The following is a 26,221-nucleotide window of genomic DNA, read 5'->3' on the forward strand; positions in this document are numbered from 1 at the left end:
CTAGCGCGCGCCTGAACGACTCGTCCGGGAAAGGCTTTGGCATTTGGAAGGGGGATTGTTGGATGCACGATGGGGGCGCGCCGCAATCCTGAGCCCGTCCCGCTATGGGATGCAGAGCGGTCAGTGGCTCAGGCGTTCTACGAGGACACACCCCGCCGCCGAGGACCCATCGCTCGCTCGCAACCCGGCCCTGCCTGTCTGAGGCGCGCGCGCGCGCGCGCGCCCCCCCGTCTCTTCCTTTAGTAGCTCGGTGCAGAGGTAGCAGGAGCGGCGCAGGCGGCGGGGCCGGAGTGGGCTGAGGCGGCCATTCCCAAAAGCGAGAACGCAGCGCACTGAGCCCCTCCCCTTGGGACACTCACTCACACACACGGTGAGGGGGGGGGGGTGGTGACGAAGGGTTCCAGACACAGGGTCGGGAGGGTTTCCGTGAGTGACCGTTGAACCGGGATAGGGGACGAGCGGCGCCAGGAGGCTGCTGGTCACGTGATACCAGCGCGCCCTCGTCGTAGGCACACAGAGCCGAATCGATTTGGTTGCGAGATCGTTGGGCGCGCGCCTGCAGGTGCGGCTCCGACGCTCGTCCTGGAGGTGGGGTGGGTGAGGAAGGTTTGTGGGTGCGCGCGCGCGCGCCCTCCCGCGTGTCCCCTCCGGCGGCCCGTCCAGCCATCCCCCTTAACGCGCTCTCCATTTCTCGCCTGTAGAGATGCCCTCGGCCACCAACAGCACTATGGCGAGTAGCAGCGGCAAAGTGGGGCCAGTGTCGGCGGGTAGCGAGGCCGCCCCGGCAGCGGCTCCCCCCCAGGCGGTAGTGGCTGCGGGCGGCAGCACCAGCTCGGTGCAGACAGAGGCCATGAAGCAGATCCTGGGAGTGATCGACAAGAAGCTGCGCAACCTGGAGAAGAAGAAGGTATCGTATCTCCCCGCACTCCGGTCTGGGCCCGGTCACCCCCTCCCGCGTTCTGGCTTCCTCTGCTCCAGCCCTCCCCGGACTCCTCTTTCCCTCTGGGTCTCCAGGTTCCCTTCCCCGCCCGGGAGTTTCCTCTCCCCGGCGGCCTGTCGTCCTGTCTCACGCCGGGGCTGTGGAAGCACCTTTCCCCATCATCCACAGCGGGGATTGGCCGGCCCGTGCCCCGCTGTGCGGGGAGCGAGGTTCCGGGTCTCGGTGCTCCTGCACCTGGCCGGCCTGGTCCACGGGGAGTTGCTGCGGGCCTGCTCGGGGCGTTCCCGGTGTGGGCCCGGCGGAGGCTCCCGCCCGAAGGTTCCAGAAGAGCGCCCGCCTCGCCCGGGGCATTCCTTTCCTGCTCCGCCTGGCCGAAGCACGCAGCCCTTTGTTCGCAAAGCCCAGTGTGGGGCGATGCGCGTCCCACTCACGGGGCTGTTCGGGTTCGGACACAGGCAGGAGGAGCCGCCACTGCCCCCTTTCTCGTCCTCTCAGTCGGTGAGACAACGCAGTCCCCACCCCCACCCCTTTGTTCCTGTGGGCCGGGGTCTTCGCGAGCTCAGCCTTTGCGGGGGGATGAATTGGGCTTGTAACCGCCCCTTGGAGTAGCGGCCTCTCCCCCGGGATAGGTGGGTGCGGTGGGTGCGGGACGATAGGATCTACAGTCTGTGGGGCTCCCGGGCTGTGCACATGGAGGCTGAAGCTAACATGGCGGCGGCGAGAGGCAGTCTCAGCCTCTCCGAGGCAGCTGCATTGTGTGAGCAGGCACTGGCAGCACAAAGCCGGGGCCAGCCGGCCACCCTGCCAGAGATTCCCAGCCCCTGGAGGCTTCCTCTGTATGGGTCACACAGCCAAGACTCAAAGGCTTCCAGGATTTTATACAACAGCCCTCGCCCTGACTCTTGGGGTGTCTCTTGTGGGAATATCAGTTAATCTCAGAGGGTCTGGGTTGCCTAAGGAGAGTGAGGGTGTTGTGATTACTTATCATTTCTATGGTACCAGTTGTGTACATGATGCTGTGTCAGATGGATTTTGCCACACAAGTGGCCCGGTTCCACAGAGCTTAATGGGTAAATGTAATAGGACACAATAGCAAAGACAAGTTTGAATGGTTATTGCCCCCATTAAAAGCTCTGGAGTTTTGGTGATATACTTGAGAAATATTGGTGATATAATTGAGAAAGTTAAAACTTGGGATACTACCAAAAAATTCTGAACTGCAGCAAGGTTAATCTCTTAATTCTGCTTTTGTTTTTAATGTTAAAAAAACCATGAATTCAGTTATGAAATTTTCTGTTTCACTTTTATTTAAAAACAAAATTTGAAATATGAGTAGTCTAGTTTGGGATGAATTAACTATATTAAGGCAGTAAAGGTGATGTGCAAAGGGGCCAGAAATTGTGCTTACTTTACACCTGTATGCATGAGTGCACTGCTTTTTTTCCTTTTAAAAAATAGCAGGAATGTTAAGTGTTGTCATTTTAAAGAGAGAGGGAAGGCTTTCTGTATGACTTTAAAATGTGGCAGGGGAGTTCTCTCATACTTTGCCTGTAGACAGACTTATACTTGTATAAGCAAAGGTGTGATATTAAACAGTTAAATCAGTGCAAGCTTATGTGTAGACAAAGTCTTAGTCTTTAACTGAAGGTTTGGAGATTTTCAGTCAATCCTTAAAACTTTCCCCAAGTGTTTTAAGTGAATTAAGTAAATTGTAAATGGTCTGAATAAAAAACTTCAGACAAAACAAGAAAGTGAAACAATATCATAAACCTGCTAGTTTTCCAAGATGGACACAACTTGAATTTTCAGTTAAAAATTAGGAGGGGGGCAGGGAGGTAGGGAGAAGAGCTCTTCAGACCTTCTGCCCTAAAACAAGCAAAAACTGCACAAGTACAGCCTTTCTGCCTTTGGTCACTTTTACCTGTTGTCTGTATGCAGCGGTTTCTGAAGTTTTAAAGAAACTTCATAACTTACATTTTAACAAATGCCTTTAGTGTTCGTCTTTTAATGCAGTTGCTCTCAACCTTTCCAGACTATTGTACCCCTTTCAGATGTCTGATTTGTCTCTCATACCCCAAGTTTCACCTTGCTTAAAATCTACTTGCATACAAAATCAGACATAAAAATACAAAAGTATCACATACAGTATAACTGAAAAATTGTTTACTTTCTCGTTTTTACCATATCATTATAAAATCAACTGGAATATAAATATTGTATTTATATTTCAGTGTATAGTGTGTAGAGCAGTTTAAAAAGTCATTTTATGAAATTTTAGTTTGTACTGGCTTTGCTAGTGGTTAGGTAGCCTGTTGTAAAACTAGGCAAATATCTAGATGAGCTGATGTACCCCCCTGGAAGACCACTGCATACCCCCAGCGGTACACGTATCCCTGGTTGAGAACCACCTTTTTAATGGACTTTCTGGTAAAGTTCTATGGAGAGTATCTTAAACTAGAAAGTTATAAGTAGAAGACCTCAGAATTCTGATACAAATGCATGCAATTTGGGACATTTTAGCTTGTGAATCCCTTAGTCTCTGTTAGTTCCCCATACCTGTTATAATATACGGAGAGCAGTAGTAACTGCTAAATTAAGGTGTCTTGAGCATTTCACTATAACTTTACATTTGCTTATTACTTTCTGAAACTTGGCAAGGAAACTTCCCTCACAGAGAAGAACCTTTGAGTGGTTGTGGTTTGAATTGCTTTTGAGTTGAGAAATTGTGTACTACATTTTGTTGTTGTTGTTTTTTTTTGTTGCACACAAAGTGTGCAGTTAAGGTCAGGTTGTATGTGCATAGCTAGCTTAGCACTGTGCACAGTGATGAGTGCGTGAAGGGGACAAGCACTCCTGCACAACTCTGAAGACTTGCTGCAGACCTCATAATGTGCATAAGATAAATGGTTCTTGGATGTGTCAAGCCAAATTGTTAAACTATGGATTTTTTTCTTGTCTTTAAAAAGAATAAATCAAAGGTGTTCAGAGAATATTAAGTTTTGAAGATTACTTAGCCATGCAGAGAGTGCATTCGCAGTGTTTATTTGTGCTTATGTATTGTTTGTGATCACATGCTGTTTCTTAAATGCAGTATTCATACGACTACATTTTTTAATCTTCTAAATTTCTGAAGATGTTTTGCATATAAAGGGTAAGATCAGAAATTATACAGTCTAGAGTCAAGTGGATGAAAAATGTTAAATGTGAAAACATCTGATAATGTGAAAGATTAAATGCTTTCACTAAAGGAGTTTGCAGGTGTTCATCTAGACGGACAATTGAGTTAAGCTTTGAATGTTTATTAGCTAAGAACAAAGTAAAAATACTGTTGATTTGGTGACCTGTGCAATTAGAGTTAGGACATATTTTAGATATTTAAATGGTAAGTGTGGCTTGTGGTCTAATAAAATGCACTTTTGCTGTAGAAATTAGAAATGCCACATCTTGACTCAGAAGTCTTTTTAGTTTCACACTTTCATTAGCTGGTTTCAGAGTAACAGCCGTATTAGTCTGTATTTGCAAAAAGAAAAGGAGTACTTGTGGCACCTTAGAGACTAACCAATTTATTTGAGCATAAGCTTTCGTGAGCTACAGCTCACTTCATCGGATGCATACTGTGGAAAGTACAGAAGATCTCTTTATACACACAAACCATGAAAAAATGGGTGTTTACCACTACAAAAGGTTTTCTCTGCCCCCAGCCCACTCTCCTGCTGGTGATAGCTTATCTAAAGTGATCACGCTCCTTACAATGTGTATGATCAAGTTGGGCTATTTTCAGCACAAATCCAGGGTGGGGAGAAAACCTGGATCTTTTGTACTTTCCACAGTATGCATCCGATGAAGTGAGCTGTAGCTCACGAAAGCTTATGCTCAAATAAATTGGTAACTTTCATTAGCTGGCTCTGTAAGAGTAAAATGATATTGCTAAACTCAAGTAGTAATAATTTTGGAATTACAATACAGTATTCAAAATATGTTGAAAATAATTCAAGCTAGAAACCATAGTAATTACAGGTGTTTATACTAAATTGCTAGTTATATTTCATTCTTCTTGTTTTCAGTTTGCTTCAGAACTAAAGTGTTAAAAGTTCCAAAGAGCCAAAGTGGTACATGTTTAAAGGGGGATGACAGTAACCCAGTTTCTTCTCTTTCAGATGTATAAAGAAAGCCTGAGGCTGTGTTTTACCTTTTAGAAAGATCAGGAATGCTGAATCTTGTTTTTGGACTGCTTGAAGGTCTCTTACGTGTTAAGAACTTCCTTAGGTCCTAATTCAAGGGATGTTCTATTGTCTAAAGTCTTTTCTTCCATCTACTTATGAGTTGAATTAAATAGGTGTTTAAAAAAGTTTTAAACAGTCTGAATAAAAATCACTTAAACCTCTTTTGACTTCACTTGCATGATGTGTGATGTTAAAATCCTACTAGTTCTGTAATTACTCATAGTCTTCCAGGAAAAGCAAGCTAGACCCAAATCTCAATTTCTGTTGTGTTTTAATACAGAAGCCTTTTTCTCGGGGTGGGGGTAAGAGCAAACATTGTCTCCATTTTACAACCTGGGGGCAGGAGAGAAACACATGCACCAGTTGAGCTGTAGCTCACGAAAGCTTATGCTCAAATTAATTTGTTAGTCTCTAAGGTGCCACAAGTACTCCTTTTCTTTTTCTTCCCTTTCAGTTCACCTATAATACCATACACAACCAAACTTCATGTGCTGTGCTAACTCTGCCATTGTCTTATGAAGCTTTAGAATGCTTAAAAATATGAAAGATACTGTATTAAAACCATATTCTGTAAACTGATAAATATGCATATGTGAGAAGGCTGTACCAGTTTAACAACAAGTGTAGGTTTTAAACCAGTTTGGTAAATCCAGTGCAAACAGCTACGTGGACATTCCTTTTGATTTAAACCAACCTTTATTTGGCTTGGCTGAAGTCAATTGGGAAACGGTTTAAACTAAAATAGGTGGCCATCCCGGAGTTAGCACTAATTTTAAAACAGATTTAAGTTAAATTGCTGCATCTTTGTCTTGTAGCCAAACCATAGATATGAGTCTAAATATCTTAGTGACGTTTGCCAATATATATTTCATGGATGGTTCTACCATCCTCAGTAACATAGGCATTTCCATTAGAATACATCAATTGGGTATTTCAGATTGACCTAATTTTTTAGATAGTATTTGTCTCTCTGCTTCCACTTTTTGATAGATGTGCTAGACTTTCTGCATGAAAGATCTGACTAACAATCAGTCTGTACTAGGGCATTGTGATAAGTCTCTTCTGAAGAGGTCTTATGGAAGCAACCATTGTCGCTAGGTTTAAGGCCCCTCTGGTGATACACTGATCTCCATATAGCTTTGGTGAAGCAGTTGCATGTTCTGTCAGGAGGACTGTCTTCCTATTTCCTTGTGGGATAGCACTAAATCAGTCCTGAGATTGTTGTCTCTTTTTTCCAAGTTACTTTCTTTTGTTGGTATCCAGCATGGCCTGTCTTAGGACAAAAAGAAAAGGAGTACTTGTGGCACCTTAGACTAACACATTTACTTGAGCATAAGGTTTCGTGAGTTACAGCTCACTTATCGGATGCATGCAGTGGAAATGCATATATCAGCTTATGGTCAAATAAATTCCTTAGACTCTCTAAGGTGCCACAAGTACTCCTTTTCTTTTTGCGAATACAGACTAACACGGCTGCTACTCTGAAACCTGTCTTAGGACAGTATCAGTCAGCACTGTTGTTACACTGCACAACACACGTTCAAAGTGGTGGGCCCAGTCCCTGCATTTGTGTTTTCTTTTTTTTAAGGAAACATACTCAAAAGAAATGTCATCTAACATGAAACTCAATTAGTTGTAATAAATCTGATTGGAGGTTTCTGCATTGAAATTGTGAATGGAGGCAGACTGTGTGAAACCACAGCTGAATTCTTTTGTGTTGGAACCTCCAAGTGGCAGCATGGATATACTGATTTTTGGATACATATTAAGTCCCAGCTCCAACCCTCAAAATTAAGCTCTCATACCTGTGTTTAAAAAAAAAAAATTTGGAGGCACTAGTTCCTTGTTTGATCTCATTGTTTCATTTATAACTATTAGATTTTTTTAAATAGTATAGAAGTTATTTCTCTCAATGATTGATATAACTTCTATTAACTAGTTATATATGCTCACTGAAGAGAAAATAGACTCCTTTTCTATGCATTGGGCAAAATATCTTAATTACCAATGTAAGTAATTTTGCTGACTTTTTGCCTTTGATGGAAGCATGTGTTTGCCACAACATTTTAGAGCATCCAGCTCTCTGGACTGCTTCCCCCTTTAGATGACTCTTAATCCAGAGTCAAAACATAAATATGATCTTTTAAGCTACTGATGACTGAAAGAGTCCTTTGGCTGGACTAAATGTGTGTATTTAAAGGACTATGAAAGACACTTAAGGTTGTACTTCATAATGAACAAGAGGTAGCTCAGATCAGTAAAACTCACTAAGGCTCCCTTACGTCGACTTCCGTCTGTAAGCAGCTACACTAAAATGCCCCTCCCGCCAATGTAAGTTGCCCACCACACCAACTTAGTAACTCCATCTCTGTGAAAGGGGTAGCTTGTAAGTTGATTCAGTGTCTGTGTAGACACTGAGTTGTTTACATGGCCTGTTGCTGCGCTGCGGCTGACAGCCCAGGGCAGTGAGGCTCAGGCTGTCAGTGTCCCACACTGTTAGTTAAATCGGTTCAAGCCCTTCTGGTGAAGACACGCACTGCTGACAGAAGGAGCATAGTGTGGACATTACAGTTGAAGTAATTACTGCGGTGGCTGTACGTTAACTTTGTAGTATAGACGTGCCCTGAGGCAGTGGCTTTCAACCTTTCCAGACTGCTGTACCTTTTTCAAGAGTCTGATTTGTTTTGCGTATCCCCAAGTTTCACCTGACTTAAAAACTACTTACAAAATCAGACTTAAACATACAAAAGTGTCACAGCACACTATTACTGAAAAATTGCTTACTTTCTAATTTTTACCATATAATTATAAAATAAATCAATTGGAATATAAATATTGTACTTACATTTCAGTGTATAAAGAAAAGGAGGACTTGTGGCACCTTAGAGACTAACAAATTTATTTGAGCATAAGCTTTTGTGAGCTACAGCTCACTTCATCGGATGCATTCAGTGGAAAATACAGTGGGGAGATGTGTATATACACAGAGAACGTGAAACAGTGGGTGTTACCATACACACTGTAACGAGAGTGATTGCTTAAGGTGACAGGTTTCAGAGTAGCAGCCATGTTAGTCTGTATCCGCAAAAAGAAAAGGAGGACTTGTGGCACCTTAGAGACTAACCAATTTATTTGAGCATAAGCTTTCATGAGCTACAGCCAATGAACTGGACAGTCTCTATGTGAAAGAATAAATGGACACAAATCAGACATCAAGAATTATAACATTCAAAAACCAATCGGAGAACACTTCAATCTCTTTGGTCGCTCGATTACAGACCTAAAAGTGGCAATTCTTCAATAAAAAAAACTTCAAAAACAGACTCCGAGAGACTGCTGAATTGGAATTAATTTGCAAACTGGATGCAATTAACTTAGGCTTGAATAAAAACTGGGAGTGGATGGATCATTACACAAAGTAAAACTATTTTCCCATATTTATCTCCCCCCCCCCCCCCCCACGCTGTTCGTCAGACGTTCTTATCAACTTCTGAAAATGGCCCACCTTGATTATCACTACAAAAGTTTTTTTCCCCCCCCCCCACTGCTGGTAATAGCTCACCTTACCTGATCACTCTCGTTACAGTGTTCTCTGTGTATATAAATCTCCCTACTGTATTTTCCACTGAATGCATCCGAGGAAGTGAGCTGCAGCTCACGAAAGCTTATGCTCAAATAAATTGGTTAGTCTCTAAGGTGCCACAAGCCCTCCTTTTCTTTTTGCAGATACAGACTAACATGGCTGCTACTCTGAAACATTTCAGTGTATAGTATATAGAGCAGTATAAACAAGTCATTGTCTGTCTATATGAAATTTTAGTTTGTACTGACTTCACTAGTGCTTTTTATGTAGCCTGTTATAAAACTAGTCAAATATCTGGATGAGCTGATGTACCCCTGGAAGACCCCAATGGATACGCATATTCCTGGTTGAGAACCACTGCTCTAAGCATGTGGTAAGTATTGCTGGAGAAGTCAAGTAGAATGGTAAAACAAAAGTGCAGGTCATGTTGGCTTGATTGTATCGATAGAAGACTAGGGATGTCCAGATTGCAATAAAAATACTGTAGACAATGCATTGTATTAGTATTTCTGCACTGAAATTTGCTAGCAATAGGGAATTCATCCACTAGGAAGACTTAGAAAATATCTAGGTATATTCTGTCACCAATGCACAAATAATTTACTGACTAAATTCCCAGTAAGATTAATAGGCCTTAGTGGGTAAATCACAGGTATCCTTAAGTTAAGACATATACACGTATTGCCTTGCATATTCAAGAGTGATTTTATTCACCTAAGATATTAGATATTTCCAGTTAATGGTGTAAACAAATAATGTTCTTAAAAACCAATTCAAATAAAATGAGATTTTACATTTAAATTAGGACTGTCAATTTTAAAAAATTAATCACGTTATTAATTGCACTGTTAAACAATAATAGAATACCATTTATTTAAATATTTTTGGATGTTTTCCACATTTTCAAATATATTGATTTCAGTTACAACACAGAATACATCCACCTTGATTGATTTGGCCTCGTTAGCACTACAAAAAGTAATTTTCCCTCTGTTATTCACCCCTTCTTGTCAACTGTTGGGAATGGGCCACATCCACCCTGATTGAATTGGCCTTGTTAGCAGAGACCCCCCACTTGGTAAGGCAACTCCCATCTTTTCATGTGCTGTGTATTTATACCTGCCTACTGTATTTTTCACTCCATGCATCTGATGAAGTGAGTTCGAGCCTACGAAAGCTTATGCCCCAATAAATTTGTTAGTCTCTAAGTTGCCACAAGGACTCCTCATTGTTTTTACAGTGTTTACTTTATATTTTTGATTTTGAGTATTTCCTAATGGATAAGGCATTGGCCTCCTAAGCCAGGGGTTGTTGGTTCGAGTTCCATCTGGGGTGAAGAGAATTTTAGGGGAGAGGGATAGCTCAGTGGTTTGAGCATTGGCCTGCTAAACCCAGGGTTGGGAGTTCAATCCTTGAGGGGGCCATTTAGGGATCTGGGGCAAAAATTGGGGATTGGTCCTGCTTTGAGCAGGGAGTTGGACTAGATGACCTCCTGAGGTCCCTTCCAACCCTGACATTCTATGATTTTTTTAGCACTGTAAAAAACCCAGAATAAATAGTATTTTTCAGTTTACCTAATACGAGTACTGTCGTGCAATCTCTTTATCATGAAGTTGAACTTAGAAATGTAGAACTATCAATAAAAATACACTGTTTTATTTTTGAATGCAGTTTAACATTTTGGAGCCTGCAAGTCCAGTCAGTCCTACTTCTTGTTCAGCCAATCGCTCAGACAAACAAGTTTGTTTACATTTGGAGGAGATAATGCTGCCCTCCTTGTTTACAATGTCACATGAAAGTGAGAACAGGGGTTCGCATGGCGCAGTTGTAGCCAGCATCGCAAGATATTTACGTGCCAGATGTGCTAAAAATTCATGTTTCTTCATACTTCAACCACCATTCCAGGGGACGTGTGTCCATGCTGATGACCGGTTCTGCTTGATAACCATCCATAGCAGTGCGGACTGATGCATGTTCACTTTCATTATCTGAGTCAGATGCCACCAGCAGAAGGTTGATTTTCTTTTTTGGTGGTTCGGGTTCTGTAGTTTCCACATCTAAGTGTTGCTCTTTTAAGACTTCTGAAAGCATGCTCCACACCTCATCCCTCTCAGATTTTGGAAGGCACTTCAAATTCTTAAACCTTTGGTCGAGTGCTGTAGTTATTTTTAGAAATCTCACATTGGTACCTTCTTTACGTTTTGTGAAATGTGCAGTGAAAGTGTTCTTAAAATGAGTATGTGCTGGGTCATCATCCGAGACAGCTTTTACATGAAATATATGGCAGAATGTGGGTAAAACAGAGCAGGAGACATACTATTCTCCCCCAAGGAGTTGTTACAAATTTAATTAACACACTTTTTTTAATGAGCATCATCAGTATGAAAGCATGTCCTCTGGAATAGTGGCCAAAGCATGAAGGGGCATACAAATGTTTAGCATATCTGGCATGTAAATACCTTGCAATGCTGGCTACAAAAGTGTCGTGCTGGTGACATTGTATATAAGAAGAGGGCAGCATTATTTCCTGTAAATGTAAACAAATTAGTTTGTTTAGCGATTGGCTGAACAAGAAGTACAATCGTGATTAATATTTTTTGAGTTAATCATGTGAGTTAACTGCAATTAATCGACAGCCCTAATTTAAATGATGGTAAATATTCAGTTTAATGTCTTTGATATTCTTTATAAAGCTGTTAAGTGCTCGACACTCAGACTTACATGAGAGAGCTCACTTACATTTTTTAATACAGTACACTGAGAAAATCCTCCAGTTCTAAATACTTAGTTTCTGAATAAGAAACAAGGATGTTTATATTAATGCAATGTTGAAGCTGAAAATTCAGGAGCACATTAATATCATAGTAATATTTTTATCTTTTGGATTTATAATGTGACCCTGTTGCATGTCCTATCTATTTTAGAGTACAAATTAAATAAGAGTGATCAACTATTTATTGTGTACAAGGAAAATAGGAACAGATAGTCTTATATGTGACATAGCCAAGTTGTGGATGTGGGGAAAACAGTACCTCTTGGAATTTCTGAAGTTTTGAGTGCTCAGTTTCAACTTCCATATCACTTGAATGCTTGTGTGCATTTAGTTTTCCTGGTTCTTTTTAAGAATGGGGAAAAAGTGCTTTGTAGTCACTTTCAAGATGCCTTTGTGGTGCTAGATCTTTTAGATGACACATAATTGAGGAGGCAGTGAGTTGGGGAACATTCTAAAGCACATGCATGAAAATATCAAACATTCGTTCATAAACTCTTTAATATAAAGTCAAGTTTTTCCCTCTTGAATAGTGACTATATAACAAGTCACTCTTTAAATGTTGACAGGTTTCAGAGTAGCAGCCGTGTTAGTCTGTATTCGCAAAAAGAAAAAGGAGTACTTGTGGCACCTTAGAGACTAACCAATTTATTTGAGCATAAGCTTTCATGAGCTACAGCTCACTGCATCCGATGAAGTGAGCTGTAGCTCATGAAAGCTTATGCTCAAATAAATTGGTTAGTCTCTAAGGTGCCACAAGTACTCCTTTTTCTTTAAATATTCTGACTTCATCTATCTGAATTACAAAACAATGCCAGTCAGAACATATATAACTCAGAAAAGACTAAGATAGTTTTACTTAAAAAAATAAATGTCAAGACCAAGCATGGAAAATTTTAGCCCAAAAGGAATTTGCTTGAGAAAATTTGAAGTGAAATCAAAGAGGGTGATGGCTCAGAATGAAAATTAAACCTTGTAGTTGCCAACAAACTCAGTATTAAAACAGACCGGTCAGACTTTGTCTCAGTTCAGGGCAACTGCACTTGTATTTTCCCCTTCGTGGTCCACCAAGGCATCTACTCTAGGCTCCTGGTTCCTCAGCTGTCACCTTTGTTGGGTGGAGACCTGCAGGTCTCTTCCTCCTGACCAGGGTTTTTTTCAGGCTGTGTAGTTCCCTGCTTACACATCCACAGCAAGCCAGACTGCCTAAACTGGCCAGCATCTGCACTTTACTTGCCAGCAGTTGCTGATTACCACACAGGTCTTCCTAAGCAAGCATATTTATTCTTAAAGTAAAAGTATTTCAGAAAAAAAATTAAATTTAACAATAGAACCTACATGCTTGCTTAAAGCTTACCAGAGGTCACTCCAGCCTCAAACTCTGGTAGGTGTCAGTCCTTCAAGACCCACAACTGGGTTTTCCCTGTAGAAGTAAGTTCACAACAGTTTTAGATTCAGAACCAGAACTAGTTCAGTCTTTCCTTTATACAGCTTTAGCTTTTGACCTTGTATTACAGGTGATCAGCAGATAGAAGCTCAGGGCATATCTTCAAAAGAATGGGGTTTGGGTAGCTGGACTTAAGGAATTTACATTCACCTCCCTTGAGCTATTTCTAGGAAATCCATTTCATATGTACAGTCCCAAACATCCATTCTTTGGCACGTTGTTCAGTATAGTCCTTTGATCATCCAAGCTTTATATCACATCTCACAGGGTCACCGTGGGTTGATGGCAGAGTAGGGACTAAAATTGGGATCTGATGACTGTGTCCTGTGACCTGTTTACTGGATCACTCTTCCACTCACTTTCCACTTAAATTTTTCTGCTGTTCATGCTTCAGAGTGCACATTCTGTGTGAGAACGTTGGATAAGCTTGTATAGGGAAAAAATCAGTAAAACATCTCATTTTGCGGGGATACTGCAGTTGGGCTGCTAAGCAAAAATTTATTACAGCAGTTATTTTACAGCACTTCTTGCTGATGTCAGTTAACAGAGTAAATGAAGGTGTCATTTTGTAAACCTTTCTCTTTCTTATCTAGTAGTATCTTAGCCTAATGCAGTAGGTGACCTTCTGGAGTATGTCTACAACTACAAAGAAGTAACACTTATTCTGCATTTAGAATCTCATTTGTGATAATGTGCATTTAGACTAGCTCATCCGCTGCATTGCAGAGGGCAAGGCTGCCTTCCTTTGCCTTCACCTAAATATACTAAACATACTAAATATCTGGAAGCTTTGAGAAAGTAACATTAAACAGGAATGACTTTTTCCCCAGTTTGTTGTGATGGAGAAGCCTGTATAAAAACCTTTGTTTCTAATAGTTAAAACCCCTTTGAAAGAAAGCCAGGTTACCCCAAATTTAAATCGTGGTTCACGGCAGGCTTTTTAGGTGGTCAGATGTGCATTGTGTGACTGACTAGGCCAGGGGTGGCTAGCCTGAGAAGGAGCCAGAATTTGCCAATGTACATTGCCAAAGAGCCACAGTAATACATCAGCAGCCCCCCATCAACCCCGCTCCCAGTGCCCGCTCCCTCCCCGCACCTCCTGAGCTGCTGTTTCATGGTGCTCAGGAGGCTCTGGGGGGGAGCAAGAGCATGGCAGGCTCAGGGGGGAGGGGGCAGGGGGCAGGAACGGGTGGAGTGGGGGCAGGGCCTGTGGCAGACAGGGGTTGAGCACCCCCCTGCACATTGGAAAGTTGGCACCTGTAGCTCTGGCCCCAGAGTCGGTGCCTATAGAAGGAGCTGCATGTGGCTCCGGAGCCGCTGGTTGGCCACCCCTGGACTAGGCTAACTGTAATGTGCTCAATGCTCTATTTAAGAGGGCTGCATCCTGAAGCTTGAGCTAGTGCTGAACACAGTTGCTTACCTCTTAAATGGTGATAGGCTGTTAGGAGTAAAACACATTTGCTGCTTGCTCTGCCTGGCTAATGGTCTTTTGGGTATAGTTTAGTGCTCATCAGAGTATCTTCCGATCTATCTGTTGGTACCCACCTCACCTACTGTGTACCATTGTTGTGGTTTAATTTGACCAGGATACTCGGGTTGCTAGCTGTTGCCCAAATCAAACACTTGGCCAGGGACATTACATTATTGAGAGTTCAGGAAATCCTTAGTTGGAGAATTAATTTTCTGTGAAAAAGCTAATGTTGAATGATTTATTTTTTATGGAAAGGTGAAAAAGGTAACACTTTTGTCTACCTTTTTTAATTGTTGAGTTTTCAGTAAAATGGGCTGTTTTGGCAGAGGATGACTTAGTTTAAAAAGTATAGCTGGAGTATGAGTGGCTGTAACTTTCTGTCTGGGACCACTGTCAGTAATTTTATCTTACATAGCAGTTTGCATGTTATCCTTACTTTCACAAGCCCACAGCTTTCCGGAATAAATCCTTTGGGCTGAACTTTTCTACACTCAATTTCCCAAAGTGAATTGTTTCAGAAACTTTTTGATCAAATACTTTCACTGTCTGTTTTATCTTTCAGTCAGAATGTTGTCACTGTCAACAAATGATGGTTAAAGAAACATTTAAACCTAGAACACAATCATGCCATGGTGTTTTCTTTAGTTTTTCTACTCCACAGACCTTTTCCGCCCCTCCCCCCCCTCTTTTGTGCCTTCCTGTTTTGGTTACTATTAGTGATTCCTTTAGTTTACTCTGGAATTTAAAACTGAGAGGACATGAAGTAGTAGGTTGAATCCAGATCTCCAAACAGCTTTTCATGGCGAACTTCATGAAATATGCTCAGTCATATAGAAATAATGAGAATTCCAGATATATGAATACATTAACTTTTAGGTCTATGTAGACTTGAAAGCAATAGAATTTTAAGACCAAGTTTGCTGTTATGAGGTTGGATCCAACAGGCCTTTTCCCAGTATTTTATAACTTTAGCCCAAAACATACATCTAGTAAAAACAAGTAGTGGTGTGTTTTTTTTTTTTTTTTTTTTTTTTTTTTTACAAAATCAAATGTTTGTCAATTTTTAGAATTCTAATGGAAACAGTTCCATGGACAAATACAGTAAAATTTTGAAAGTCACTGAAAAATAAATTAAACTTCAAAAATTTTTCCAGTTATAATAGCCTCAGATGGTATTAAAAATGGAGCTAGGAAAATTTTAAGATTTAACCTGTATTACCTTTTACAATGCTTCTATCTAAAGCGACATTTTTCAAACTGCGGTCCGCGGATCCAGGGAGGTCCCTCTGATCAGCCCCTCCCCCTCCCTTCCAGTGCCTCCTGCATGCCAGGGAACAGCTGTTCAGTGGTGTGCAAGGAGGCACTGGGAGGAGGAGGAGGAGTGGGGAGGGGGCAGAAAGAGGAGGGGCAGGGGTGGAGTGAGGGGTGGGAAGAGATGGGGTGGGGAGGGGGTATTGGGGTGTGGTTGGGTCTGTGAAAATTTTTATATCAAAATGGGGGTCTTCGGGTTGCTAAAGCTGCTGATTTAAAACCAGTATCCCAATGTTGGCTTCACTGCCTGTCTCTAAGTGAAGACAGAGAAATCCTTTTGGTGTCAAAAGTTCCATCATGGGTTACCTACAGATGTAGCGCTAAGTAGTAGGGTTAGTGACAAAATATAAAAGGGGGAAACATTCACTGGAAATTTTTGTCCTTTTGGGACTAACTTTTCAGAACTGTATTTTGATTCACATGAATAAACCCTTAAATTCAAGTGACTAAAAATAGTTTTGTGTAGTATTAATCTTATATTCCCAAGATATGTGACCTCCCAATTTTAAGAACAACTGACAGGTGACTAAAACTAAAAAGCCCTGTTCTTTAAAATAAACAGACTATAACCTGTAACTAGAATATTCTTTGCAGTGATTATCCCCCAAAAGAAAATTGTGTTTTTTGTGGTGGTCTTTTTGGTATTATGGCTATCAGGATAGTCCTTAGTTGTTTTTTTAAAAAAAAAAAAAGAAAAAGAATGAAAAGGGAAAAAAAGGAAAGAAAAAGTTTGACTTGAATTTTGATTGTTCAAGGCAGTATCTTTCCCAGTGTGTTGTAGTATTTCACAAACATTAATCTGAATTGTGTGGGCAAGCACTAGTTTAATATCTGTAAATTTTCATAGTCTTCAAAGCTTTATAGCAATTGGTAAAGATATTAGTGTAGATTCCAGTGTTGAATCCATAATTACAAACATCTTTATAATAAAAACTGGTTACTATTTTAGGTCTCTGTAATTATTTTGGGATGACTACCTTTTTCTAAGAATTGCTAAATTTAAAAGGCAGAAGGGGAATTTTTGAAGTTTGAAGAGAAGTTACCATTTGACTTGAGTTACATGCCACTAAAAATTACTGCACTTTGAAATATTGACTCTTGTCGACCATTTTTATCATCTTCTAGCTCTATTACGGCAGTTTTCTTTTTGACAAATAATAAAGGCATTTCTTTATATTTGATAAATATGTTTATTACATGGCTCGTGTATCATTTAGGTCGGGGTGCGCAAACTCTTTGGCCCAAGGGCCTCATCTGGGAATAGAAATTGTATGGTGGGCCATGAATGCTCACAAAGTTGGGGTTGGGGGTGGTGGTGAGGGCTCTGGTTGGGGGTGCGGGCTCCGGGGGGGGGGGGGCATGGCAGAAATGAGTTCAGGTTGTGGGAGTGAGCTCTGGGCTTGCGTGGTGGAGTGGGGTGCGGGGGGGAGGCGAGGGCTCTGGTTGGGGGTCTGGGCTCTGGGGTGGGACTGGGGATGAGAGGTTTGGGGTGCAGGAGGGTGCTCTGGGCTGGGTCCGAGGGGTTCATAGGGCAGGGGGTTGGGGCACAGGGAGAGGCTTGGGTGCAGGCTGTGGGTGGTGCTTACCTCAAGTGACTCCCGGAAGCAGCAGCATGTCCCTTCTCTGGCTCCTATGCAGAGGTGCAGCCAGGTGTCTCTGCATGCTGCCCTATCCGCAGGCACTGCTCCTGCACTCCCATTAGCTGCAGTTCCCGGCCAATGGGAGCTGCGGGGGCGGTGCTTGGTGTGGGGGCAGTGTGCAGAGCGGCGCCCCCTGGCTGACCCTATGCATAGGAGCCGGGGTTGGGGGGGGCATACCACTGCTTCTGGGAGCCATGTGGCATGGCCCCCAACCCTGCTCCCCGGCTGGAGCGCTGGAAGGGGGCCATGCCGCTGCTTCCAAGAGCCATGTGGAATGGCCCCTGACCCTGCTTCCCTGCTGGAGTGCCAGAGTAGGGCACGCCCCAGACCCTGGTCTCTAGTGGGAGCTTGAGGGATGGATTAAAACAGCTGGCGGGCCAGATACGGCCTGTGGGTTGTAGTTTGCCCACACCGAATTTAGGAAGTATTTTAACGATTTTTGTTTTGTAAACTAAGTGATAAGGGACAGTAAGCAGTTACCTAACTACATTAAATATTTTGCTTTTGAAGAGTATTGGTTTGACTTTACCAAGCTTGGTTTTGGAGTCTCATTTCTTTTGGAGTCACATCTCTGGCCGTTTAGTGCAGTGCATAAGATTTTTAGTTCAGGGCTGAGCTTGGTTCCTCACTCTTTGGGTTAGCAGGAAATGAACACAAAGGAGTTAGAAGATATTTGCCTATCTGACTTAACTCTTAAGTCACCAGCAAAAGAAAGTATGTGTGCTCTGTGTGTCTTTGATGTATAGAGGTGTTCTACATTAAATATGAGGAATGTTAAGTCTGGTCTGGTCCTTCATTGTTTACTTGAGGACTTAATAAAATCACATATGGATTGACCGTTTTCTCAGCCCATAACTGGAGGGGAGGTGTTGAATCCAAATATTAGGAAAATGAATGTTAGCAAAAATAAATGTTTAAACAGCATAAATAAAAATTGCCTCTTCCCAGTTAATTAGGTTTCACTTTCATGGTACTTGTGATGTATTTCTCTGGTTCTTGTTCTTTAGAGTCTCCCAGAGCAGATAGACCCTGAGTAGTCTGTGTGAAAAACAAAAATGAAGAAAGCTTTGTGTTGTCTTTATGCACCATGAAACTAAACAGGGCGCACACACCTAGTTGTGTTTCTTTGCAGGTCACTTTCAGTGCTGATGCAAAGTAACTTTCTGTTGGTTGCAAGAAAGGTCACTAAGATGTGCATTATAGTAACAGAATAAGTGAGATTAAAATATTTCCTCCGTGTAAAAGTGTATTTTTAAATGTAAAATGAGTTCAGGTATTTACATACAAAGCTCATAATCATGTCCGTTTGCACCTTGTGTTACAGTGTAATTTCATATAAAATAGGTATTGTGACAAACATGGGAGGAACCGTAACATAACTCTCACTTCTGTTGTGGTTAACTCTTTATGACTTGTAGTACCCAAAACATAAAAGCATTTATTTTTCCCCCTAGGGCAAACTCGATGATTACCAGGATCGAATGAACAAGGGAGAGCGCCTTAATCAAGATCAACTGGTAAAAATCGAAACTTCCATAAATCTCTTCTAGCAGGCTGTCAATGCTTGATTTTTTTTTTTAAATAGAAATCAAATTTTAAAATAACTGAGTAGATCTGGCTTCAGCTATACTGATGATAGATTGAAAAGCTACAAGGATATATTTGTGTGCTGGTATTTTTGTTTATTTAGGTTCACAATTGTTAGTGTACTGTGGTGAAAACTGACTTAAATTTTCAATGGTGCTGTTGTTTATCTGTGGTGGTGTTATAATTAAGGTTATGTTCTGTTTCACACCTAAAGCAAGAGTTCAGCCTCTTTTATAGGAAAACAGTGTAATGACCGAAAGTTCAGCACATAATCTCAAAATCAGACTTGAATTTTTGGGGGAGTTTCAAGAAAATCTATCAGTTAAAAGTTGGCTCCCCAAATTCACATTTTTAGTGCCATAATGTTTTGGACCCTTCTATCTTAAAACATACAAACTGTACAATTTGTGCGTAGTGATAATTTAGATCTCTCTCTTGGCTAATATAAATTGGTTAATTAACAAGATGAAATAAGGATTAAGTTATGGTCAATGTTAATTTATGTGCTATAGCTGATTGAGGGAAAATATGATTTACATTTGATCTCAGTTTTTGTAATATGTGAAAGCTGCCTGGTATGATTTAAGAGAGGAGTAGAATACCACCTTTCTTATATGCCCCATTAATGTTCTCTGGGCCGGAATTGAGGGCTAACCTGATACATGGAGTTAGCTACTTGAGGAGGATTTGTTGCATTAGAAGATCTTTTACAAAAGAAGGGGAACTTTGTTAAAGAACAGGTCTTCAGCATAACAGCTGCTGCTGCTTTGATGAAGACCTAGATCTGAACCAGAGCTGCTGACCTAGCAGAACAATCTCTTAAAACAGGATTGTCATCTGAGGTTTTGTCTACACTGGAACTTGGTCAGCAAAACTTTTGTTGTTCAGGGGTGTTTAACTCCCTCTCCCCCCGTCACGACAGAAATGTTACTGACGAAAAGCGCTCTCTTGCTGAGAAACGGCAGCTAAACTGTGAGCTTTTTAGTGGCACAGGTGTAGCGGCAAAGCTGTGTCGCTAAAAGGTGCATAGTGTAGTTAAAGCCTAAATATCCTTTTGGGTTGTCAAAAATCCTGTTGATGAAAGTGCTAAGTAGAGCAGTTTGAAAAAATGGGTTAGCCAGTTGACTGGGCCACTTGATCGCTTGGGCCACACAGGCTAACCACCTTGTGGACCACATTGGCTACTTGACAAAAGACAATGACTGAATATGAAGATAACCAAAGACTAAACTGTAGAGGCTAAATTTTTTGGGGTACTTAAAATATTTTCTGTTTAAAAAAAAAAATGAACATTTTCACTTTTGGGGGAAAATCTTTCAGCTAGTAATGCTTTTTGTTCATAAATGTTCAGCTAGCTCTGTTGCTGTTCATAATCAGGAGTGGAGCTTTTGAGGAAATGAGAGAATTTCATGAAGAGCATGCTATTTAATATTGGAATGAGTACATTTGTAAAGATCCTATCTGTGAATGGTGCCATTACTTCACTGAATATCCAGGTTTAGTTTTCAGGGTTTTGCTTCTGAGTCACTTGAGTGGCAGTGATCTTCAAAATCACTTATCTTTAAAACAAACCACCTGGGAACCTAATTACACAAACACTGCCTTGTGTCTATTAAGCTAGCTCTATGTAATAAGCCTAAAAGAACTTAAAAAGCAAGGGAGTGGAAAAATTAAAGGAACCAATTATAATACCCCCTATTCTTACACCCTGAGAGAGACATCTCTGCTAGCAAAATCATAATTCATGAAGAATGCACCACCATTAACTACCCCAACAGGGATTTCAGCTGTCTACTGTCTCCTTCCCCAAACTTGTGTGTAGAACTTCAGAGTTTTGCAGGAGTCTGGCCTGGTTTTGGTGGAGGGGATGACGGAATATAAATGTAAGATGTGAGCAAATATTTAAAATCGCTTGGGAAGGAAATTGTCTACCAGGATGTATTGCTTTAAAAAATAATCTTAATCATTATTTAAATTAGCAAGCAAATGAAAAAGCAAATGTTTTGCATTTGTATTTAGTTATTAAGAAAAAGTTAATTCTCACTGGTATAAACATTAAAACATGTTGATTTGCAATTCAGTGTACATTTGCACTACATTTGGTACTACTTGCTAACCTAGAGGATCTGTTATGTCTGCCCACCAATTACTTAAGCAATTATACAGCTCATCATTTAATCAGAAATGGTGAATGACACACTTATTTGCCAGATAAATTTTTATTCGGGATTTGTCAAGTTGCAGTTGGATGGAAATTGAAATTATATTAAAAATACAAAAAGAGCATTTTAAATTTATTTTCACTAGTTAAATAAAACTACCTTAAATGCACTGGATATTTAAGAAAGTTTATAAGACATGTTTTGCGTTTAGAATTAACTGATTTTTCAGCGAAGGAAGTATTAACTATTATTAGTGAATGGACATATTGCCACCATCGTGATCACAATGCCTAAAGATGCAGATAGGTGATGGAGGGGGTGGGGGAAGGGGTGGTCTGGGTGTGTGTGTGTGTGGTTTCAAAAGTGCCTGTGCAGCAGGGTAGATGGATTTTTAAATCACCAAGTGCCTTGATTTAACATCAATTTTAATTTCCTTTTCCATTTGTACTTGTTGTTTTCAAAAGAGAGGGTCTAAATAGAGCCTTTACACTAGATTTGATACATCCTTTTGCTACCTAGAAAGGTACACTGTAACTATATACAAATATTTTCAGATTCCTATTAAGTGGGGGTGTGTGTGTGTGTGTGTGTGTGTGTGTATATATATATATATATATATATATATATATATATATATATAAAAATAAAATAGAAAATGGTGAATGATATATTGCTTATTTACAAGATAACTTTGCTCATGATTCATGTCAAGCTGCATTAGGATGTTAACTGAAATTTAATTAAACACGAAATGGTGCATAAAATGTATATTTATTAAGTGAGACAACTTTAAATGTTTTGGATATAAAACTTGTCTTATCAAAACGTTTCACATTTTTTACAACTGAATGATTTATAAAACAGAGGGATTGACTGTAGTCAGTGAATTAAAATGATTTTCAGGTCAGCCTGGGAAAATTTTCAAATATGCCTATGTTAAAAGTGACTGGAGCTGAAGTTCCTGCTCGCCTATGTTTCATGAAAGTGACAGTCTTCCAAGTTACTTAGGCTCGCTTATTGTGCCATATTTATAAAGCTTGACCTCAAAATATTTCCTGCTGGTTCTTTCTTTAAATAGACAAGCAGCCTTTAATATTTTTGATAGAGGCTTATGGGTTCAGCATATTTATATATTTTTTTAATGTTTTAAGAGATTATAAAAGTTCAGGCCTTTACATATCTGTTTTCAGATTTCATTTTAAATAGGTTTACTTTTAAAAAGAAAAATGTATTTAATTTTTTTTAAATGACTTTAATTTTTTGTTTTAATCCACCCTGCAAAGCAGGTTGGGCATCTAAATCCCACTAGTCACATGGCTGCATCTTATGTACTTAAATAACTTCTGAAAATCTGGCCCCATGTCCTTCAGGTTTTTAGAATTTGTAGATCTCCTCCTCTCCCACTTGGTTTTTATTCATAATTTGGAAGAGGAAAACAAACTTTCCTGCTTTTTCAGCTCTCCAGTTTCTCAATTTTTGAATGAAGTAGTCCAAATGAAGAAAATATTCTCTCTTCACCTGCTAACTAAACTGAACCCAGAGTCATCTTCACGTAGATGTAGGCATGTATTCCACTTAAGCATGCACCCACCTAAGTGGAATACACATCTGCATCATATCTTAAAGCACCACAGTTACAGTAAGTAACAGTTTCTTATAGTAAAAGTAGGCCTTAACATAGTTGGTAATTTAAAATTAAATTTTAAACAAGGTTATTTCTAAAAAGAAATATGTATTAAATTAAATATCAGATTTTTGCTTTTTTCTTTAAAATCCTCAATTTTTATCCATCCTGCTTTCCACCCTTTTTCTAGGCTGCATTAATTGTAAGTTAGTCTGACCTGGGTTAGTCTTCAAAATGTTTTGTTTTGCATATGACTTTCTAGGAGTTGCTTTTTGTTTGACTAAAATAGAGTAATCAAACTAAATATTAAAACAACTCTCTCGTGCATGTGCACATGCACAGTGGCCCCTTTATTCCAGAAAGCTAAGTCCTTAAAACTTCAAACATTTGCATGTCTCTTCTACTCAATATATTTGAAGCCTCAAATATCAAACCCTCATTACTGTTTAAAGATGCTCAACTTATTTTTAGAGCAAGACAGTGCTTTATGCAGAAAGTTATCACTTGGAAGTGCATATCTCTTGATTTGTAACAAGTGTCGCTTTAATTTTTTGTTTGTCAAGGATGCAGTGTCTAAGTACCAGGAAGTCACGAATAACCTGGAATTTGCTAAAGAACTGCAGAGGAGTTTCATGGCTCTGAGCCAAGATGTAAGTAAAGGATTGAAAATCAGAGGCAGGCTAACAGTTGAAATAGAAAAAACTAAACTGTTTTCTACAAATAGTAAGTGATATTGAAAATTACTTTTTATCTAGAAAGAACATAATGCACGTTATATATTTTGTATATTTGACTTCTTAAATTGCAACATGTTAAACACTTGTCTGAAAATAAGGATGCATTTAAACTTCTGACTTACTCTTTTCTGAGTCTTTCAGACCCAGTTCAGTATATTGTCATAGCAAGTTGGTTTCCTGTTAAAAGAAGTTGAGCTCAAAAGGTCTTTGTTTAAAAGATTTTCTGTAGCGCTTAACAGCATGGAAAAAATTAATGTATTATTTTGAATTCTGAGGCCTTTAAAGCACTTGACAAAATGTGACCAAAAATAATGAAATGCCTCACAATCCACTGAACACATAACATGAGTGGTATACAACAGTAACCCACCAGTTCAGTAACAGTAAAATTGTCATAAACCAACAAATTAAAAAGGAAGCAGGAGGGATGCCACAGATATATTTAGGCTTTTGTTCAAAGGCTGAGTGTTTTTTAATATTTAGGTTGCAGGGCCCCTTATGCTAGGCCGCTAGGCCATAATAAATTATAGTCTCTGCCTCAGATAAACTAGGCCTTGTCTACAGTACAAATTAAAAAGAAAAGGAGTACTTGTGGCACCTTAGAGACTAACAAATTTATTTGAGCATAAGCTTTTCGGATGCATTCACTGTAGCTCATGAAAGCTTATGCTCAAATAAATTTGTTAGTCTCTAAGGTGCCACAAGTCCTCCTTTTCTTTTTGCGAATACAGACTAACACGGCTGCTACTCTGAAACTACAAATTAAGTCAACCTAAGTTAGGTTAACTAACAGCTACCACAGTAATTACTGCATTGTGTGGCACTCAGCTGCGTAGCCAGGTGGAAAGAACAAGGGGAGCGATCCAAAAAAAAGGCGCCACCCGCTGCGGCGCTTTTACTCATGTAGCGGTGCTCCGGCGGCAGGCCCTCACTTGCTCCAGGTGTCTTCGGCAGCATTGAAGATCCCGCCACCGAGGTGCTGCCGAAGACCCCAAGCGAGTGAAGGTCCTGCTGCCGAGGTGCCGCCAAAGGCCCGGAGCGCCACCGGGTGAGTAAAAGCGCCGCAGTGGGTGGTGCCTTTTTCTCTTTTGGATCACTCCCTCTGTTCCCCCAACAGGGGAAAATTTAAAAGACACCAAGACATTGACAAGGTGCCACTTGTGCTCAGTGGGGGAGCGGTCACTGCCCCTTCCCTCCCCCCTCCTAGCTACACTACTGGTGGCACCGATAGCTGGAGCCCTCCTGTTGTGGGGCCAACAGCCAGAGCTGTCAGTGGCAGGGCTGATGGCTTGGGCTGTGGGGCCAACATGAACACTGCGTTGCCTAACTACATCAACCTAAGAACTCCACCTCCATGAGAGGTGTAGCAAAGTCAATTTGTGGGCGACTTACATCAGCAGGACCACTGGTGTAGTGTAGATGCTTAGAGTTAGGGCGACATAAGTTGCATTACATCCACCTAACTCTGTAGTGTAATCCAGGCCTGAGAGTGAACCCTATTACTCCAAGAGGACATATGAATACAGGAAAGTTGTCAAGTCAGATAAGACATGGCTCCCATAAAAGAAAATTTGAGTCTTAAAGTTAACTGGATATGACTAAAGTGAAGATTCTTTGTTCAAGTGTTGTTTATAGGTTAAAATAATCTTCTAATGAACAATGATAAACTATTAATACTTATTTTCATACATCTTAACATTTTAATTTTATTGGAAATTCCATTGGATGTGTGGAAATTTCCAATCCTGTGAACTTCCTCTCTTTGTTTCCTCTGCCTACTGCCTCTACCATAGTAAGGCATACTAAACCTAGTCAGTCATAGGTATTCTGCACCAAAAAAATTAAAATTCTGCACACAATATTTTAAAATTCTGCAAATCTTATTTGTCAATAAATAAATGTGGAGGTTCTAGCATGGCAGTGGGGAGTGCAGACCACTGGTTTCATGGAGGTGGGAGATAACCAAGTCAGCGTCCCACAGGTGCGGAGTGATGAGGCTGCATCCGACTCTGACACAGTGCAAGGGCCGGGCCTGCTCCTCCGCACCAAGGGTGGGCAAATAGGCTTGGGCAGGCAGGATCCAAGTGTGATGGGGGGCTTAGTGTGGTGGTATCTAGATGTGGATTGAGAGGGTTTTGTGTGAGGCAATCTGGGTGAGGGTGGTTCAGTGGGGTGTGAGTGTGGGGGAATCTGGATGCATGGAGGCTAGTTGTGGGGGTTCTGAGTGCAGGGGTAATGGGACTCTGCAGGGAGATCCAGGTGAAGTGTTTGGGCCTCAACCGGGGGAGGGGTCTGGGTGTGGAGGGATGGGGCTTGGCAGGAGAGCTCAGTGGGGGGAGGGGTCCAGGTACTGGGGGAATGGGGGGGGGTGGGGGTTGGGGTGTGTGGGGGCTCATTGGAGTGGTGCAGGGCTTGGTGGGTTGAGTGCAGGGGCTCAGCAGAGGATGGTCTGGATGCAGGGGTGGGGGTCAGTGGGGGATTTGGGTTCAAGGGGGCTCCTTGGAGTTGCAGTTCGATTGCAGGTGATTGGTATGGGTCTGGGTGCAGAAGGATGAGGCTCAGTGAGGGGGTCCAGATGCATGGGGGTTGGGTGGATCGGGGAACAGCTTCCCGTACAGTGATCCCTCCAACTGTGATTGAGGAGCAGTGAGGGCAGGAAGCAGGTGGGCAGGAGTGTGGAACTTCCTGCAACCAGGGGATGTGTCTGATACAGCCCCAGCTGCTCT

The 26,221-nt window shown here is 41.2% G+C and overlaps 1 protein-coding gene across 4 annotated transcripts in view; it reads left to right on the forward strand.

Annotated features, from left to right (window-relative positions):
- The first annotated feature begins 219 nt into the window (after positions 1-219).
- Positions 220-26,221, forward strand: part of CAPRIN1 (cell cycle associated protein 1) — an 82,339-nt gene continuing 56,337 nt past the window's right edge. For 2 of the 4 annotated variants that reach the window (XM_074955254.1, XM_074955257.1), the window contains exons 1-4: positions 220-370; positions 702-907; positions 18,840-18,902; positions 23,322-23,408. In XM_074955254.1, coding sequence (XP_074811355.1) covers positions 704-907; positions 18,840-18,902; positions 23,322-23,408 — 354 coding nt within the window. In that variant the 5' untranslated portion in view covers positions 220-370; positions 702-703. The other 2 variants (XM_074955255.1, XM_074955256.1) reach the window with 2 other exon arrangements.

Source organism: Natator depressus, chromosome 6 (assembly GCF_965152275.1).
Source record: "Natator depressus isolate rNatDep1 chromosome 6, rNatDep2.hap1, whole genome shotgun sequence".
Taxonomy (NCBI): domain Eukaryota; kingdom Metazoa; phylum Chordata; order Testudines; family Cheloniidae; genus Natator; species Natator depressus.